Below are 20,225 nucleotides of genomic sequence, written 5' to 3'. Positions count from 1 at the left end.
ATTGTAAAAGTAAACATTACAAGATATCAATTTTGTGACTTTATTTGTGTTTAGCTATTATTTAGCTATTATTTAGTAATAGTATATCAAATAATAATAATCACAGAAAAAAATAAATAGCTTTTAAATATAATTAGCTACTTTCTTTAAGTATTATTAATCTATGTAAAAACAAAATTATAAAAAATATTTTTTTATCTGTTTCGATCACGATTACAGAGATCCTTAGCATCCTTTACACACAATATATTATACACATTTCTTATAGACAATATACTTTATATATTAAATTAGTAATTATTTGATAAATTCTATAAGTAAGCCCTCGTTATCATAAATTAAATATCTTTATTTTCATTGTTTTTCTTATGACCTTTAAGATAAATAGTGAAAAGTTATATAAACAATCTCAGAGCTGATTTGTCAACTGACCGTAGCTTGAAGATTGGAAATTTAAGCAAAGATAACGTTTCTGTGAAACGTGTAAGCAAATAGCCAGAGTTCACAATAATTCAACGTAAGTCATTTGATAATAACTTAATTTTTTCATTAGCTTAACGCCTTTAGTTTTACGTTTGGAAATATTTTGCAATTTGCGTTAAACTATTTTACTAGGTACGATTAAAGATAACATTTTTAAATTTATTTACCAAATAAACTAGACTGTCTGAGATAGATTTGATTTTGATTTGAAGTTCGCGCATAAGGCTTTGTCACTTCGGTGAAATGCCTGTATAGAAAGAAGGCTAATTTCTTATTGTTAGGTGGGAAGGTACGTTACGCTACGTTTTCTATTATAGCTAAACCCTGCTGGAATATAAAAAACTGACATAGCCTAAATGTGAGTATTGTTTTTGGATTTAGAAATAAATAAATGGAAGGTCCAATGGAAGGTTTTTTAAAGTTATAATTAATAAATCTATTTTACGGGTCGGTCAAAGTTCTGTAGAATTTCGGGCATTGTCCTTTAACGAAAATATTTCGGATAGAGCATATCATAGTATTTAAACTTATATTTATAAAAATTAAATTATTCTCTAGCTTCGATTTTAGGCAAAGTCTCAGTATTCAATTATATTCTTTCAATATATAGATTTTGACTAGTTAAATTTACGAGTCTTTATTTGTAAGTAAACTTTAGCCATTGACTTAAAACTTTATTTATGAAAGTTACACAGTTAGACGCGCTTAAAATTTAATATTAAAACGAGTTGCAGAAATAAAAATACAAAATACCTTTCAGATACCATAGATATTTTTTATTTAAAAATAAGAACACTTAAAAATATATAGGAACTTTTAAAAAACAATACATAAACAGCAAGAAAACATTTAGTAAAAATAAAGTGTAAAAATTCTTTTACATAATACTGTCGAGCGAAATGGTGCTTATAATAAACGATTCTAAATAAATGCAAGACGTGATACCTTAATTTAATAAATGTACCAGTTAATACTGGCAAAATCTTTATACAGACACTTATCTCACGACACGACATCTCTTTGTTAACAATAATACGTAAACTAAATAAGTAGTTAAGTAAGTTATTTGTAATATGAAATTTTAAGCGATAAGAGTGTATAGCGATAGCTTAGCCTAACAACAAATTTAAATAGTTTTAAATTAAATTCCTTCACAGTGTCAAACAATAATTAAACAAAGTGGCTTATATTATTTGGGTAATTTTTAGCGAATTATTCCGGTATGTCGCTAAGACGAATGCCACCCGGTCGACGATACATGCGTTCTTGTAGAGGAAGCTCGCCAATCAAAAAACGATCTAGTGCTTTAGTAGCTAGAATAGAGTGTCCAGAGCTCCGGAATGCTGTACTTGCGTCACGGCCAGCATATTCTAACATGATGTCGTCTCCACCAGGATGCTAAAAAACAAAGAGATATTACTATTAGCTAACATTTAAAACCAAATAGAATTAAGTTGCTTAACTGGTTTTAATACAATAAACGAGTCTTAAATTCATCCATACGTCGCTTCTTTAAAATTATAAATATATTAAAAGTAGAATAATTAATGAAAATCCCGAAACTTTCAACTCACCTCGTCGAGAAAGTCGGTGATATCATAGACTCTGTCGTATATGACTACCCAGCAGTCTTTAGGGGTGTCGTGTAGAGATACCTCTGCTAAAGTGATGACGCGATCTTTAGCTTCCGGAGTACCAGGCACAATACGCGTTGACCATTTGGTTGGAGTGTCCACAGACCACGGGCTTACGAAGCGTAGAGCGGCCATAGTCAATGCCACTAAGTCTAAGTCATTTGTATCCTGTTTCACAGGTAGCGGCGACGTCAGACTCAAGTCAGGTGGAGACTGCACGGTGGCCATTTTACTTTATATTTAAAACGTTTACCCCTTCTTAGTTTCAAAACGATTAAAAGTGAGTTCTTTCAACTCTAGTAGGCCAAAAACTGAAAAAAAAGGAAATTTATTGTTAATACCGTAATGGTATTTGCTGAAAATATCAGTGGTGCAAGGTTAAATTTGTACATTACAATTATTAACTAAATTTTATATTGATATTGTATTGGGAAAACAAATGTATTTATATTAAATATTTAAAACATCACAAAATGTCACATTAATGGTAACATTGATGATGATATAAATAGATTCCAACTGGTTATAGCAAAGGCAAGTGATTTATGTATTAAATAAAATAAAGTACCGGTTTAACGCCCATGACGATCGGTAAGGTTATTATTACTAAAGATGAACATGCTATGTAAAATAAGTATACAATATAATGAGATCAATTGCAGACTCTCAGCAAAAGAGTGTACACATATAACTGTCTCAGCTATTCAAATATTATAAGAATGAGAACTTTTATCGCCTTTACCGAAAGTTATCGCAAACAATTGACTACTGACGTAAATAATAATTTACTGAAATGATAATTTGGCCACAAGTAATTGACCCTCGTGTTATCATAACTTTAATGCAGAAGTTATTTTGTATTTTCGATCTATGATCTGTGTGTGTATGTTTTAATAAACTCATATTTTATCCTTGTAACTAATAAATTTTTATAAGATATGTTTTATCTTCCGAGACGATATAAATTTAATATTTATATCGTCGTATACTACTTTCGATTGTATACAGATCGAAAGTTATTGTTATTATAAAAAGGTAAATATTTACCCTCTCGTCAGTGTACAAGATCCAGAAAGCTCCTGTTATCTCTGCTGATGCTCGAAACGCGGAGAATGACTATCACACCAATTGTCACTATGCCACCACTGTTCGTATTTAAGGTAAAAAATCACTGAATCAGGTAAATGCATGAGATCGTAGATCATTGCCACAATCTAATATTGACTGGTCATTTATCGGTTGTGATTTGTGAATGAGGTGACGGTGCGGCGTTCGACGGTTTTATACTTGTCGGGGCACGCGCCGTGGTCTGATGTAACCGCTCGCTTATCTTGCGAGCAGGCCGTGCGCGCGCGCTGCCGAAACGCGGCACAACTTGCCGCCACTATCACGTGTTAAAGAAAGCTTTCCTTTATTGAACTTTAGTTTAAAAATAATAGTAAATAATAATTAGTACGTTGATATAAAAGAGAACTGTATATAATACTAGTTTATACCATAGAATACAACGGGCGTTTATTAATTAGTGTGGTTTCTTAATTCCAAATATATATTTTTCATTTTATTGAATTAATAATATTGCATTTCGTAATTTATATAGAAGATAGAAATTTGGGACATTATTTAAACGAAAAATAGCATATTATAAAAAGCGTTTTGAAAAATATATATCAGAATTATGTATATATAAATACGTATATCTCTTACATGTTTAAAACTTCTATAAATGAATGATGTCACTTTTTTATGTGTTAATTGTGTATGTCTTTCTGTTATTTTGAACAAAAATTGTTTTAGTAAACAAAAGCAATAATTTCGTAATTGTTGTTATTCTAAATATATGAGCGAAATTGTTATGTTGGGGCGATTGTCCTATCTATGATGCGATGGTCGCACGAGCTTTAATGACGTAGGCCGAGGGCGGTGAATAAACCCACCGATCTTGCGTTGATAAGAGAAGCATTTATAAAGCGATTTATATAAGAGAACGAATTACATGATTATCTTTACATATAATTATATTAAAGGAAAAAAGATTTGAATTCGATCAAAAGTTTTCGTTTTATTACCCAATACGTGATTAGACAAAATATAATAATATGTAAAACAGAAGGAATGCAGTAATAGTTTTAGTTCGAATGATGTATATTATTTTAATAGTAATTTATAATTAGAATACTCTTAACATACTTTATTAATAAATCTAAGTACTTCCGTTTCTAAGTGTGCAACTGTAAAATATGCAAATGTTACAAAGAGTTAGGAATTAACGGTATAACAATTACACATCACTGTTAAGTCTTTGTATTTTGAATATTAAATCAGCCTTTTATCTTTTTAGTGTCCGTAACGTATTATTTAAACTATAAATGATCGCGTATTTTTCCAAGACTGACGAAAATGTAAAAAATACCCAAATATTTTTATATTTGAGGAATCGATGATAATGTCATACATGTTTACTATAATATTAGTATATGTAGATTATAATTTTTGATACTTTAGTCCAGTTATATATATATATATGTGTGTTGACGAAACACATCCGTATACTCTTGTAATTGGACACGTATTTTCTCGAAAAAGTCTTCATTATATTTAAGCCTTGGTAGGCTCGCTATCTAAAATAGTCCTATAGTGAAATTGTCAGCTTTGAACTCAAACTAGTAAACTCTGACTTTTAAAGGACGTGATGCTTATAATAAATCAAGCCAAAGTGTAAACTGGAAAAAATATCAACTGCGCATGTGTAAAAACACTAACCTATCCTAACTGAAAGGTTATAACTATCGCAATTACATACGTTTTATTGTAAAGTAAATGCTCCATTCATAATCAAACAGTTTCTTCGACAGTTATCAGTGTTAGGATTAATTGATTAGTTGTTTTTTTTTATCAAATCGTATTGATTATGTTACTTTATTAAGAGTTTGTTTTTGCTATAAAGTAACGCACTTGCTGACGAAAGATTTTCGGTCGTTTCGAATATAGACTGCACATTTTGTTTACTAAGCCTTTAAGTATATAAAAAATATGAACATGATGTAACATTTCTATGACATTACCTGTCGTGCTAAACGCGCTTATTTCAGAATAAAAATTTACATTAGATTGCACGTACATCATGCATTTTATATGATTATGACGTTTTTAATTAAAACTAGATCACATTTTTTCGGCATTATTGAGATATTATAATATGTTCTATTTATGTATTATACTTATACATTTTGTTAGAAAATTCTTTTTTTGATTTTATAAAGTCGGGATTTAATAAAAAAAAAGTTTTCAGAAGACCAAAACTTGGAATGATTATTGTATACTATTTAGTATGAATGTTTTGCATGTACCCTTAAAAACGTCTCCGACTGTAGTTAGTGATTACATTTATTTATCATTAAATAAGAAATAGAGGTGAATATAAAAGTAATAATAATGATAAAGCTGTATCTAAAATAACTTGTAAATTATGCAAAGAGCAATTAGATTATTATTGAGTCTAGTTTGCATTATTTCAAAACAAGCCCATCTAAGTAATAAATCTTAACGCAATGTTATTCGATATGGATGCAGTTATAATATTATCAAAATATTATGGATCGGTTGCTACGTCAAATTTTATTTATGACAATACAGTCGCAAAAACAAATGAAACGTCATCCGTGTAAATTATTTTCATTTTTTATTGACGTCACTAGATTTTAATCGTATTTTCGTCATTGTTAGTTTCATATCATAAACACGACTATTCCGCATAATTCGGATGTTATGGAATTCCGTGTTACGTCGACTAAGTAAACAATATCCAATAAGAATACGCATCAGGAATACAAGGAAAATTGAAATACAACTAGACACACTTGTATGTAAATAGTTTATAGAATCTTGACTGTATCGGCAGATATATTCATATCGATGTGAAGCGTTAATAAAATAAAAAGTGCAAAAAGTTTTTTGTGGTTAATAAGCGAATGACCGGACAGACAAACTTATTACTCGTGATTTTTTTATTACTAAGATTATTTTGTTACTACGCTGACCTGATACAAGGATTTAAATGATTAGCAAAGACCAAAAAATATTATTGAATTTTATTAAGTATTACAGTTATTAAAACGTTTGTTCCTTTTAAATTTTACTATCAATATGTACTCTGTTTATTATTTCAAATAATCAAAAACAACAATGATTATGTAAAACAATTTTAATATAATAAAATATTAAGAAAAAAGTAAAGTTTTGGCAATAATTCAGAGAATGCTGTCCCAGCCAATGTGAATCCCAAGTATAATTTATTTTTTTGAATGTATTTATTATCTTTTGAATGAATCTTTAAAATTTTAATGAGTTTGTTTGGTCAGTGTATCATTGCCACGCGTCCCGCGATTACCTACTGGGTGCTAATTTGAATTAATTGTAATATTGTAATAATAGAGATCGTATTTGATGATTCTCTTTGTGTCTCCACTCATACGGGATGACTGGGATCGAAGACGGAATATTTAAATTGATTATGTATGTGCATGTGTCTGATCCATATAATTAAAAGCTGTTATTAGTTATAATAAAAGCTCACATTTTATCATACTGCAGCCGATTCCAAGGCCAGGAGCAGTTACGATAAATTAACAACATTGACCTTGAATTGACATGACGTTATTGTTCAAGATAATATAGAACTTATGGCATTCATCATGGGTCCGTGCAATAATGTCGTTTTCAAATAGGGGCGAATTATTTAAGCAACATTTTTGAAAATAGAATTAAAGTGCATTTAATAATACATTACGCGGAATAGTTATGTATTATAAATTTAAATAAATATATACATATATTAATTAAGAACTCTTTGTAGAACATGATATGATGTAGCTATTAGCAAATTAAATATTTAAAAATAAGGTTTCAGTATCTTTTCTTCTCCTACCATTGAAGTATAGTGGACATTGTCTGTGGTCATCCCAAACTGATCTCAATTAGAGACCTAGTTTTAAATATAATATATCAAGCGATATCATAAAATCTATTTTATTAAATACAATAATATAATTTTTTACAAAGTTATAAAACCTTTGATAGAAGAAGATATAATTGTCCTTGTCACCGTTTTATTCAAAACAAACATTTAAAAGAGATAGGAATTACGTGACAGAATATTCCCTTTATCACATAAAATTATCTTGGTAATATTTAAATAGCAATAAATTATCAATGTAGACTATTAACCCTTGTAATCACGATATGGACTTATTCCATACATGTGAGAATTAAAATATGTAGAGTGTATTACTGTATAGGTTTAATTTACCTGAGATTTTTTAAATTTTCAATATCTAGTAAATATAATTTTAAACATTTTTTTTATTTGATGGTGGGCTTTGTGCAAGCCTGGGTAGATAGTCTCTTATCACGCCTACCGCAAAGCAGCAATACTTTATAGTGTTGTGGGGTAAGTCAATCTAACACAAGGACACAAGGGACATAACATCTTAAGGTTGGTGGCGCAAGGTTAATATTTCTTACAGTACCGATGTCATATCATAGGTATGTATTATTTTATTCAAGTAAATAGGATAGTTTTATTGAACTCTAATTCAAAAATGCTTCTATACGCATGCAACGCCTCGCAATTATGACTATAATATGATTAATTTTACAGAAATTGTTAATTAATATATTTCTTCTTGTTGACCGACGGTTTAATTATAGACGTGTGTAATTTTTATTCTATTGTTATTAATAATTAAATATAAATTAATATATAATTCTACTTGTGAATATTACAATGACACATAAATTGTAATGAAAACTGTATGCAACATTATCAAGCAAAAGCCGGTTTTAAGTAGTTGAGGTCGCACTCTGAACCATTTAAATATACAGGATGTTCAATTGACCTTTGTTTTAATTTGATGTATCAGAATTTAATGGTAAATTATACAAAAGTCTTTTACCCATATCAATAAATATTATAATTAAGTGCTTAAGTATATTTAAAACTATTCAACATATTAAATATGTGAATAATAACGAAATAATTTGGTTAATAATAAAATATGGAACTTTTCAAAAAATAAGCAAATTATTTTATAATGTAACTTGTATGTATTACCTACTTTAAATAGTATTCGAATATTTCTTTATGTGACTTAATTATGCTATTATGTTGATTGATAAGTAGAAAACAATTGTACTTTTTATTGTTTGATAATTGGAGCAGAATGAGTCCTCGAGTAGAGATCGAGTGTCGGCAAAAAAGCAGAGGCGTCTTCCAGCCAGATTGACCGATGACTTGATGATTAAGGGCGGGATCGAACGGTATGCGGATGGAGGAAAACTGTACTTACTAACTCCCCGCGGGATAGAACTCTGTTCAGCAGTAAATTACAATTGACCTTTAATAATTAAATAGTTATTTCTTAATTTTTATTATATATGTTTGATATGTGACATGGCTAACACCACCTAAGTGATCATGGTCGCGTGCGAGCGGGATGAAACTGTCACGTCATATCGTATCTTGTTCTAACAAAATATAAGGTCAAGTTGCTCACTTATCGTTACTTAGGTCGTGGAACTTCCAGTTAAACCGCTTTTTGCCTAACCGAGCATATAATATATGAGACGGATACATTTTACTTGCAACATAGTTTTAATATTATTATGATACTTTTATTCATAAGAATAAAATATTTATGCTTATAATACAGAATTATTATAATTATGGAACTCCAACTTATGTATGTGTCATCTGTACAACGATAAGAATTCTTCGCTTAAAATATTTTGTCAGAAAAAATATTGAATACTTGATATACTGTATAATATATGTACATACATATATCGGAGGTTAATGTATCATGTAGATCAATTAAGAACTTGATTTTCTTCGTTTATAACGATTAATATTGCTAATAGATTCATATTAAAACTTTTTATAAATTACTATCTGTAATAGCTTTGTACGGGTGTAGACATGCATTAAAAATTAGACATACAAAGAAAAATTGTTTTTTTTTTTTGTGCTTAAACAGAACAACTCGCCAAACTATGTATTACATTCGGATGAATGATGCGCTCCTAGCGCATAGAGGACAAACATTCATTTTATTTATATTGATTACTTTTGAATTTTAATTACTATTTAATTGTATACTTATATATTTTTATTATAAACTTGTCTCCGTTAGTAACAGATAGACAAAAGCCATATTTTTCTGAAATACTATCTAATATATTTATGTTGTTTATTATGTTATATTCCAACGATTATTATTTAATAAATTCAGTTATTCTTATATTTATATTATAACAATTTGAAACTTCTTCTGAAAATAAAAATATATGTTAAAATATATTTTAGTCACTTTTCTCCATCTTTTATCGGAAAAAATTAAAATCCGTTAAAAAAAGCATAGAAAACAAAACCAATAATTGAGAATGCGATAAGATGTATTTATAAGTAATTGGTTGTCTCACTGTCTCTGTTAAATTAAATCATAAATAAGTTTAGTAATATTCCTCACACATGTTTCATTAATGTAAGGTTAAAATGTGGAATCAGTGACCCGAGTACCATTACTGTCCCCATTAAGAGGAGCGTGTGAATTAGAAACTAAGCTGATGCAACCTTAGCGTGAATCGCGTAGTAGGCACCTGTGTTGCGCGTGCGGCGCTCTACACGATAGCGTTGCGTGCCTTCGCGGGGGCTCTATTCATTGATACGACTGCCTTACTAGATGATATACAGTCGAAAACTGTTGCATCAGACGGAAGCATTTGTGCACTTCAGCGATATGTTTAATGAAAGTTGACAGCTAATACTTTTATATCGTAGTGCAATTTTATTTCAAAACAATCAATGGTTAATATTATGCATTCTGTATAATTAAGCTATTGAAATGTTAGCATGTCGAATTATTCTAATTTTTTTAAGTACTCCAATAAAATGGTATTTCGTTTTTCTTCTTGTATTTTATACTGGAGGATCTATAATTTGTTTTTGTTTTTCTAAGTAGCGTTGTGTCATTTGAACAGCGCTTAAAAATATTTTATAGTTAACGCATAAAAACTACTACCAATTTTGTTTAAGAAAAGGTATTTTTTTTAATTTATTTAATTTATCAGTAATAATAATGTACAATATAATAAACTAGTATATAATTATAACTTTTTTCATATCAAAAAATTTAACTATGTATGAATTGTAGTAAAAAACCATAAATGCTCTTGTAGTAATCTTTTAGTTTCAAAATAATTTCAACACTATTATTTTTATATTCTACTCTACCCTTTTGCTTCATGTTATAAATTTTAATTTAAAATTTGTTATTTTTTTTCAATGTTCTCTCTTTGGTAACTTGAATCTTATTATCGAATCCATATTAAGCACTGGTAACCAGCCTGGTGTCCACTAGTTTTTTCATATATGAAATGATTACTACATCTGAGCACGGGAACCGGTTAAGGTGAACTCACGGTGCATAAAACATTACACGTTTAAAATAAAAATGAAATTATTATATAAATACTTAAAGTTGTATATTAGTGTAATAAACACGGTGCATATTATTTCAAAATAACTTATATACGTACATCTTTTTTTCTTTAACTTTTACCTATAATATTTTTGAAATTAGTACTTGTAGTGTATTGTAATTTAATTTAATTTGTTACCAGTAGTGTTTATTGATCAAAACTTGCAACTAAATTACAACTAATCTATTCTAATCTCAATCTTAAGCCAATTCCAGTTACAGGTTGAGTGAACTATGCCTTTGTATAATAATAACCCACGGTATTCATTGAGGATTCGCGAAAAATAGCGTTTTTAAACGTCGGCGAAGTTGGAAGTAAAGATAAAATGGTATTATACATATATTAATAAACAAGTGTTTGTACTTAGGCCATAATATAGCACATATATTACGTTATTAGCAAAACGCATGGAATATTATCTAATCTAACGTTTGTTTATCTTTACTCCATTGGAATTGAGTAAGATATACTAAATATCAGCCTGCTTATGTTCATGGTATTTCTATGTGACATGGATTAAACTGTTTTTTTTGTTACTTGATTTTTAGTTACTTTTTATTTCCAAGCTTAAAAATAATCATGTTTTTACTTTGTAGTAATTTTTAAATCGGAATGATATTTATATTTATAATCGGAACTTTTAACCTTTTTCTTTCAACTGTTTATTATTCAGTGAAAATCATAGCAGATGGAATCCGACTTTTTAATTGCATAATAATTTTTTTGCGATATTAAAAGATCTATAAAAAAATATCATGATTTTCAGAATATAATATTAGTTTCATATTAATCATTTTGATTATACCATCTAATGTACTTAATGTTAAATTATTAATTGATTTTCAATGATAAGTAAAGTAACTGATTTTTATAGCAAAATAAACTCCCTTCGTTATCATTATACCGTTATCGTATCATTGTCGCTGCGTTTCTTTCTTTAGACAAACAATGATTATACATTAATAATGTTATTTAATTTAAGATACAACCATTCACGTCATAGTTATTTTTTAAATATTTACACAATTGGTTCATCATATGTAACTCCACCCCGCCAACAGCATTGTATATAGTCTTTATTTAAAGAGATTATCTACCGCAAAATTATACTGTTAATATTTTTTTTTTCTGGCTTTTATACTAATAATAATACCGCGATCTTCCAAGACGACAAGCTCGAAGTCCAGCGAAGATCTGCTGATGTTCAGTACAATATACAATAACCAAAATTTGTAAAAATAAAATGTAAAAAAAGGCACGGGCAACTGTGAGCCCGAGGATGTTGTAAATTAAATAAAAAAATAATAATAATACCGTAGCGGTAAGCGTCTTTGTTTTATACTATGTAATGATCAGTAATAATATAGATATTGTTTGCTCTCACAGCATAAAATATTCATTTGACGGCGTTCATATGATAAAGAGTCTTGCAAAGAAGTATCTAGAACGATAAAGACACGATGACGATGACATCGTATGTCAAATAATAATTATTTTATTAAATATCCAACTTCATCTGTTATTTAACAGCGTTGCTGTACAGTCGGGGTAAGAAAAAGTTCGTCACCTTAAGGTCTATTTTCGTGTGCTCAGTATGCGCAATAATCTGCTTTACCGATTGAGTATGACATATTGAGTTAGAAAAGGTTGATCTATTTTGCTGTGCTCAGTATGAGCGATAATCTGCTTTACCTATTGAGTATGACATATTGTGTCGCAATGGACACTATTTTGAACCTAGTTATCATACTATGTTAGTTTAATTTTATGTGCAGTTTTTTATTTAATGCTTTAGTTTCAAAATGTACTAAGAGTTTACGACTTGTTAATGGAATGAATTTGAAAACTGACGTAGGTTTTCTTACTCTGACTCTGATCGAGATCCAGAAATGTATTTAGTATTGTAATATTAACTGCAACCCTGTACAATTACCTAATTACAGTCTTACGCGGGTTAGCACGCAGGTGGACGAGAAAATTTGATGCTGGCAGTACTGTGACCGGAATATACAACAGCAGAACATCGAAGAGCATGAGAAACTAGTTCCAATTAACCGAACAATTAATACTTTGGATTCTCATTCTATATTTTTTTCATAAAATAAGAATTATCTATGAATTATATATACTTAAGGAAGGTATAGATCTTAGATACTTTATCTTAGATCCATGTACTTAAGAACACTTCATGTTTTAAATAACTTCAAGAAAATAATATCCATTTCTTTTTATGAAAATACCCTCATTATCTTAATTTGTGCTATATTTACAAGTTATCGTTTTGTTACGCCAGGTTTATTAATTGTAATATTTAATTTATTAAATGTGTAAACTCTGAGTGTTAATATATTGTAAAGAAACGATTAACTGTTTTGCGATATAAAAATATTTTGACAGTGAAAACAAAATATGGACTTTCTTAATAGTTGATAAAGTTATCTTTGTATAAACATACGTATAATAAACATTTGAAGGTTACATTCACAATAACCAAAAATTTTGTGTAATGTGAGACAAAGTAAAACATTTTTGTGAACGAAAAAATCTGATATAGGTATTAATTTCTTTTTGTCTCTGAAGATTCTTCACTAATAAAGCGTTATTCTAGGTTATCACAACAGCCGAATTTAAGGAAAATTCATTATCTTTCCAAGATTTTTTTTACATAATTAAGTACTACAAGTGATATAATATAAAACATTGACTACTCGATTAAAACATGTTTGGTACAAGCAGAAATTAAAATGAAAAAAATTATCATATCAGTTTACATTATTCACAAAATAATAACAAACTATTTATAGCAGTTATTTTATTGTTATATGTTTTAACTTTTAGTAACTAACTAGACGGCTAGTTACTCTTTCAGATCAATTTACACAAACAGTAAATTATATATTATATTAATGTAACAATGACATAATAATCGTTTTTGTTCGTGTGTTTAATTTTGAGATTAAATTTTATTTGAATTTTCAAGCCATGAGTTGTTGTAACAAAAGACCATAAAAATTATATTAATAGTTATAGTATAAAAATAATAGCCCAAAGCGTGTAGAGGTTATTCTATAAAAAAATTTGAAAAGCAATGTATGCACGCTGAAAATGTGTAGCCTAGTCTTCTCTCTCTATTTTCTTTTTCTACCTTTTTATTTGTGAGACAAATATGCTTTTGTTTTGTTTCATCCGTCCGGTGTCTTAAAAGTTAAATTTGACCCACATCCCAGTGGCCTATTAAGTTGAAATTTGACAAACTCGCTTGTTTCTCGAGATAATGCACGATTGCTTTAATGTCGCCATTTTTGATCCAATATAGCAGACGCCGCTAAATGACTATGATTTATCATGTTCATAGCTCCTCTAATATGGGTATTAAATGCAAGGGTTTGATGAGGGGAATGCAAGAAGTGACTTCATAGGTATTATGACTCATAATATGTAGGTACTAAAATGAAAAAATAAATAAATGTAAAAAATAATTAAAAAAAGAAGTTCTTAAACGGAATTAAAAAGTTAAAAATAAACATATTAATTTGATTAGAATATAAGCGTTTACACTCTATTTCCCTCCTGTTGTCAAATGTTATGATTTCCATCAAACGATTAACATAAATTCTATATAGCGACTCGGTATTTAGTTTTTTGAGGGTTCTTGTGAAATCTTTAAGTTTAACCTGTTAAAAAATTCATTTTCAAAACTGTTTCTATTGCGATATTATATTTTATTTTTGTTTTAAATTACAAACCTTATAAATATTATCAGTATGTCGATTAAAAGTAAAATTGCTATTATAAAACACCAGGCGATTAGAACAAATATAGGAGTAAAGGTGCGCAAACAGTTATTAATATAAATCGTAATTTTATAGTTGATAAAATAAGGTCAATACAATAAAACTCACATATTGAGTACATTATCTAGATAACAATATATTTTAGTTGTCAACTGCAAACTTAACAACAGACTACAACATATATGTTTCAACAGAATAATAGCACGAAGTACATGTAGAAATTTAAGATATTGTTCAACATATCAAATACTATATAGCTATATAGCTAAGGTTTAATACAATGTAATATTAAAATCACCGTCGTATCATACTAAGGACAAAATAAGTGAAACAAAATGGACGGCATAGAATGATTATATAAGAATAACATATTGCAAAGAAGAAAGTGATGAAATTAATACATAAATAAATACAATTCTCCTGTTATATATATTATATTAATTAACATATTATTAAATAGTGATTTTCATAATTAAAATACATATATCAATTAATTACTAATAATTATAAATTATTTATTAGTTGATTGTTATGTCTACAATAATAACTCTTTTATAAATTGCTTTGATTTTATTCTTTATTATAATATATGAATTGACTTTTATATATTTTAAATCATAATTACATTATTTCAAAATTAAAAACAGTTGGTGTGGGTCTAAATTGTTTGTACATATTGACCAACATATTTTTTATTAAACTAACAAAATTACACTAGTTAATTTTTGAAAGAAATAAATGTGGTTTAATTCCATAAATCACTTAAATCTTATTTATAATTACGTAAATATATACTACCTTTAAAACACATAAAAATATTTGCATTGAAATTAAATTTTAAAAGTAATTGTGAACTATAAACTGCTTCTAGTTATAGAAGATATTATCAAATTCTAACTTTTAAGCGTATATGGAATAAGCTTTACTAAAGGTGCGTACATATTAATGAAGTTTCATGTTACAAGATAATCGTGTTTTATCATGTTCACTAAATACAGTGGTAATATGTTCGCACCCTTACGCGTTACGTAACAAAAGTTATGTTGGTATCTGCCGTTATTTTCACAATGTACAGAAATAATTGAGGGTCTGTACGCTTTGGCACTAACTTCATGAGATATAATTATATCTTTTTACAATACATTCAAACTTTATATTTACACCTTACGGTTAGATATTTCAGTATATTTACAACGTTAAATGCATTTAGATAAAACAATTTGAAGAGGTTACATTATATAAATTTACAAGATTTAGATACAAGTGGGATTGTATAATTAACGATACAATATCTACAGAGCAGCTGTACAGATTAAAAAGCTTTAGCGAAACACATTGACATCTATGCATAGACGAATATATTCGAGGTCACATATAACGTCAAGTCAATTTAAGTAATATTTATATACATAAAAATCAATTTTTAATTTACCCACTTTTATGTTTATAGTTTTATTAAATATATATTATATCATTTTACAAAACATCGATGTTAGATATTGCAACATTAATGTTACAAGACATGGCAGATAAATCATAACGTTTTATATTGTGTAAATATTTGTAGTTTTAGTTCATATGTATATACATATATTTATAATAATATTCATAGTATTAATTTGTATAAGCATATTTATAATAGTGGATTAATTAATAATTTATTCACTTGTATATTTCTTTTATTTTTAAGACGAATAATAATCCCAAAATTCTATAAATGATTTTCGACTGTGTTTTCTTTAGTTGCGAACTACTATAATATAAAGCCAATTTGTTCAACTATCATCTAACATAAAAATTGATTATACTGCACACATTTACTTATGATCTACGTATTCAGTAAATGAAGAGTGGGCTAAAATCCCTCTCCGCCATAAATCCCTTAACTCACCGCTTAACTACCAATGGAATGACATGTTTGGCGCACTTTCAGTTCTAATACGCTAAGCAAACTGAACTAAGTAAATGAAATTAATGTATTTTTTTTAACATGACTAATAATATAAATAAATTACTAATGATTTAGTATTTTTAATCTTATTTGGTGTGATTTTAGAATAAAAAACAAAATAGAAAAGCAAAATGTAAAGTCAGATAAAATTCTCAAAATGGTAAAAAGCCAATACTAGTAATACAGCTTGCTTAGGAGTGCGCCGCGTGCTGCAAGCTCTGCTCTACTGATGACAAGATGATGGCCCCTAGGGCTTTTCTCTACTCGTACTTATACTGTCGGTACAACGACCTGCGATGAGATGACACGAGTGCTTTGTTCTGAATTGACTGCAACGTTGATGGCACATGGATGACGTAAGTGAACCGATGACGCCATGACATGCAATGTACGCGCCGAAGTAAGCTCTACACGTCGAACTAGTGACCACTACATGTTGAGACTATCCGAGGATCGACTGTTGAAAGTTTAGTTTTCATAGCACCGATGCCAATCTATTGCATATTAGCTCATCTAATGTTACCTTCGTTTTTTCAAATTCTATTTCTATTAAATAATTTGCAGATTGTATCAGACGTGCCTAACTGCAGTTTTTAATTGTGACTTATTCAAATGTGATTTTGATTTGATGTCATAAATTACAATAGTTAAAAGTATGATTTTCCTTATAAAATTCAGTCACAGACTACCGGTAAAATTGGTAATACTACTTCCTAGAAAAGAATTTCAAAAAATTTTGATACTATCCGTAAAATCCCAAAATTCAAAAGGGGCAAAAGTGGGACGTTTTTATTACAAATTTAATTTATTCCGTTATGTTTTTAGGCAGTGTACTTGGAAAATATTTTTTCAAGTTTCTGCGTAATTGTTGTCAAATATCAATTTTATAATATAAAGTTTATTCGCCTCCCTTGTGCCATTAATTTTGTATAGCCTACTTTAAAATAGATACCTGCGTTTTTCTCATTTCAGTCCGTTGCAACGTCAGGATAGGAATAGTTGACTTTATTAACATTCATCATCTATTTCGACGTAATATCCTCTGTAGAGCGAACGTTTTTAAATCGAATTCGCTAATCGCTCGACACTCTCACACGAGGTTTTCGTTAAAGTCGATATAGCGTCGAGAGTGTCCAATGACAGTTGAAGATTAACGCGAGAAGCGTTCAGATTCGAAAAGACGTTCAGAAGAGCATATGGCAGCGCAGGTTAGAGTTGGCTATTCCGTGGTGTGCGCGGTGAGGTCGACCTCCGGCATCGCGGTGCCCAGCGCGGCTGGAGGGTCGCTGGCGGGGAGGGAGAGTAGATGTTAGGCCTCCAAAAAAATAAGGGCTGTCGGCTTTGGTTCCAGGTTCGACTTCTTTGCTTCAATGACTAAAAACTCAATTTCCTAAAATTGTAAAAAAAAGTAATTTAGTGACATTTAAAATATCCATTTTAAATGATAATATATTTATTTAAGATAAATATGTGGCTGACCGGTTTATCCCTTTGCGCGAATGATTCAGCAATGAGTCGAGCAACTTCCTGATGTTGCATCCCTTCTACTCGATGCCCGTCTACCGCCAAAATTAGTTGTCCCACTTCCAGCCCTCCAGCTTCGTATGCTGAACCATGCTCCTAGAATATTAAAAACAGACAATCTATATAGTAATACTTAAATATTGTACAGAAGGTTATGACTATAGTAGATGATACATTATATTAATTATCTTAAGATTTTAAATTCTTTTTAAATGGTACTTATGATTCTCAAACTATTTTACTAGTTTGTTTCATAGCTAATTTTAATAGGTATAATAGTCTTGTCAGGTTGGCGCGCCGATAAGTATATTTATTATTATATTGAAACTAATTACTACTGTAGTGGGTTTAAAAATACTTACAATTAACTTCCTAGGCAATAGGTAAAACACTTACATGTATATTGATTATTCTAGGCAACGGATGCTTAGTGTTGGCACCACCTTCGATCGCGATGCCAAGGATAGGTTTGGTCTTCTTCACAGAGATGTGTAGATTTCCATGGTGGTCTGGTACGACTCTCGCTGCTCTGCCTTCGTCGATCGGCGCTTCCCCATGTTGCAGGCGCTGCATAGACTGGTGCCTGCGGATCCCACCTCGATCCTCAAGTAAAGCACCACCTTCTTCTTTCATGTCGAAGCTACGTGACAACTTGTGGGCCAATTCCTGTCGATATGACTTACTTAAAACGTTCTTAATCGAAATTTCGATTGGTGGTTTAGCTTTACATGTTTTTTAATTAATTTATATAGTTTTAACTTTTTAGTTATCTTAATATATTTTAATTTAAAATTTATATACCACATCCACACTAATATCATAATGCTACGCTAAAATCAGCAAAATTGATCAGCCTCTAATAACAACTGAGTGCTCTAATTGCGACATGTGTATCTGGGCGGCAGAGGGCAGTAACTCGCGACAACTGGACTAATACTTAGCGTGACTCACTTATACAACCTTGTGCCTCTCAGTTACTTAAATGTCAGTGATCTGTAAGACAAATGTATCGAGAAGCTGTAAGTGAGATGTGAGCTGGAGGCTTGGAAACATGCGTTTCAATCACTCGGTGGCGTGGTACAAAGGTATATTTTACAAGTGTAATGTCTTATGAGAATTCGTTAACCCAATTGGCATACCTAAACAGCAGTTTCAAAAAAAAAAATTATACTGCAACATAAGTGTTAAAAAAGAAATTACAAAGCATTTATACGACATAATAAATAAAAAGTGGTCAAAGTTTTAACCGAGACCTAAAACAATTTTATCCTCCATGCACTAATGAAAAATTATTATAAAGAACGTTTCAATCAAAGGTATTTAAAACAGCAATTGAATAATAAAACTTCATATGTACGATTACTTTCTATACAAATTTAGGTACTACTTGTTTACCGCAACGACTATTTGTTGTCTCTCACTAATTTCTTCATGCAACGTTACCCATTCAAGACACTCGACCTCTACTATCTAATGAAACCGAATCAAAAGGTGTGCGACACTACTCTGAACTTTAATGAAACAATATTAAAGAAAGTAAAAAAAAAAATTAACACCGAAATGAAGTGCAACGATAAAATAAGTGAAAACATATAAATTGATCTTCTAACATCAAGCATCGTTCCGTTTATAAAGCGAAAATTTTGAATAGAAGAACTTGATTTTTGAATATCGTGCAAAAGAAAGTTTTCAATGTGCTAGGACAGTTTGCCGATTGTTTTGTCGGCGGGAGGCCGGGCCACTTACTAGAGGTCGTCCCCAGTACCATGATTTAACTTTCTGCGTCCAGCCACCGAGTGATGAGCGCAGTCCCTCGAGATAGCCGCACTGAAACATCACACTCACTCAGCGCCAGGAGCTCTCTCCGACACAAACAGACCCGCGCCGCTCACACTTTACATTATAACCCAGGACGCGCTTTGTCCATACTCACAAATTTATAACCCCAGTGCCAACTATCCATGATTTTACAAAATCTAAGTATGTACTACGGGTCACTTCCTAATTAAGTGCAGGATCATTAGGGGTAACTAACAAATTTAATCTAAACTGTAGGTAATGTTTTGTATGAGTATACCTGTATTATTGATGAAATACTTTTACTTAAATTAGCACTCAGATACAACCCAATGACATCGCACACTTAGCAAATTCTACTGCTAGAGATATAAGTATAGTCAAGTTGCTGGCCAAGCTTAAAAAAGAATTTAATTTGTAATATATTTATAAAACTATTTATTTATAAATAATACTAATATAAATTACGGCATCACTTTATTATAACTGAATACGTACCTGATC

At 29.8% G+C, this 20,225-nt stretch overlaps 2 protein-coding genes across 7 annotated transcripts in view; both read right to left on the bottom strand.

Annotated features, from left to right (window-relative positions):
• Window positions 1–1,299: 1,299 nt before the first annotated feature.
• On the bottom strand, window positions 1,300–3,356 carry LOC125077444 (cytochrome b5-like). The gene is made up of 3 exons (XM_047689420.1): window positions 3,165–3,356; window positions 2,058–2,428; window positions 1,300–1,881 (listed from the first exon to the last, which is right to left on the bottom strand). The coding sequence occupies exons 2-3, from the start codon at window positions 2,343–2,345 to the stop codon at window positions 1,696–1,698; spliced, it is 474 nt and encodes a 157-aa protein (XP_047545376.1). The 5' UTR covers window positions 2,346–2,428; window positions 3,165–3,356; the 3' UTR covers window positions 1,300–1,695.
• A 12,722-nt stretch (window positions 3,357–16,078) lies between these two features.
• Window positions 16,079–20,225, bottom strand: part of LOC125077443 (whirlin) — an 87,321-nt gene continuing 83,174 nt past the window's right edge. For 2 of the 6 annotated variants that reach the window (XM_047689414.1, XM_047689417.1), the window contains 5 exons: window positions 20,220–20,225; window positions 19,671–19,751; window positions 18,321–18,590; window positions 17,880–18,020; window positions 16,079–17,790 (listed from right to left, as the gene is read on the bottom strand). In XM_047689414.1, coding sequence (XP_047545370.1) covers window positions 17,710–17,790; window positions 17,880–18,020; window positions 18,321–18,590; window positions 19,671–19,751; window positions 20,220–20,225 — 579 coding nt within the window. In that variant the 3' untranslated portion in view covers window positions 16,079–17,709. Of the gene's footprint in view, window positions 17,791–17,879; window positions 18,021–18,320; window positions 18,591–19,670; window positions 19,752–20,219 lie in introns of those variants that run through there. The other 4 variants (XM_047689415.1, XM_047689416.1, XM_047689418.1 and 1 more) reach the window with 4 other exon arrangements.

This window comes from Vanessa atalanta, chromosome 3 (assembly GCF_905147765.1).
Source record: "Vanessa atalanta chromosome 3, ilVanAtal1.2, whole genome shotgun sequence".
Taxonomy (NCBI): domain Eukaryota; kingdom Metazoa; phylum Arthropoda; class Insecta; order Lepidoptera; family Nymphalidae; genus Vanessa; species Vanessa atalanta.
This window is presented reverse-complemented; position numbering and strand designations above follow the sequence as displayed.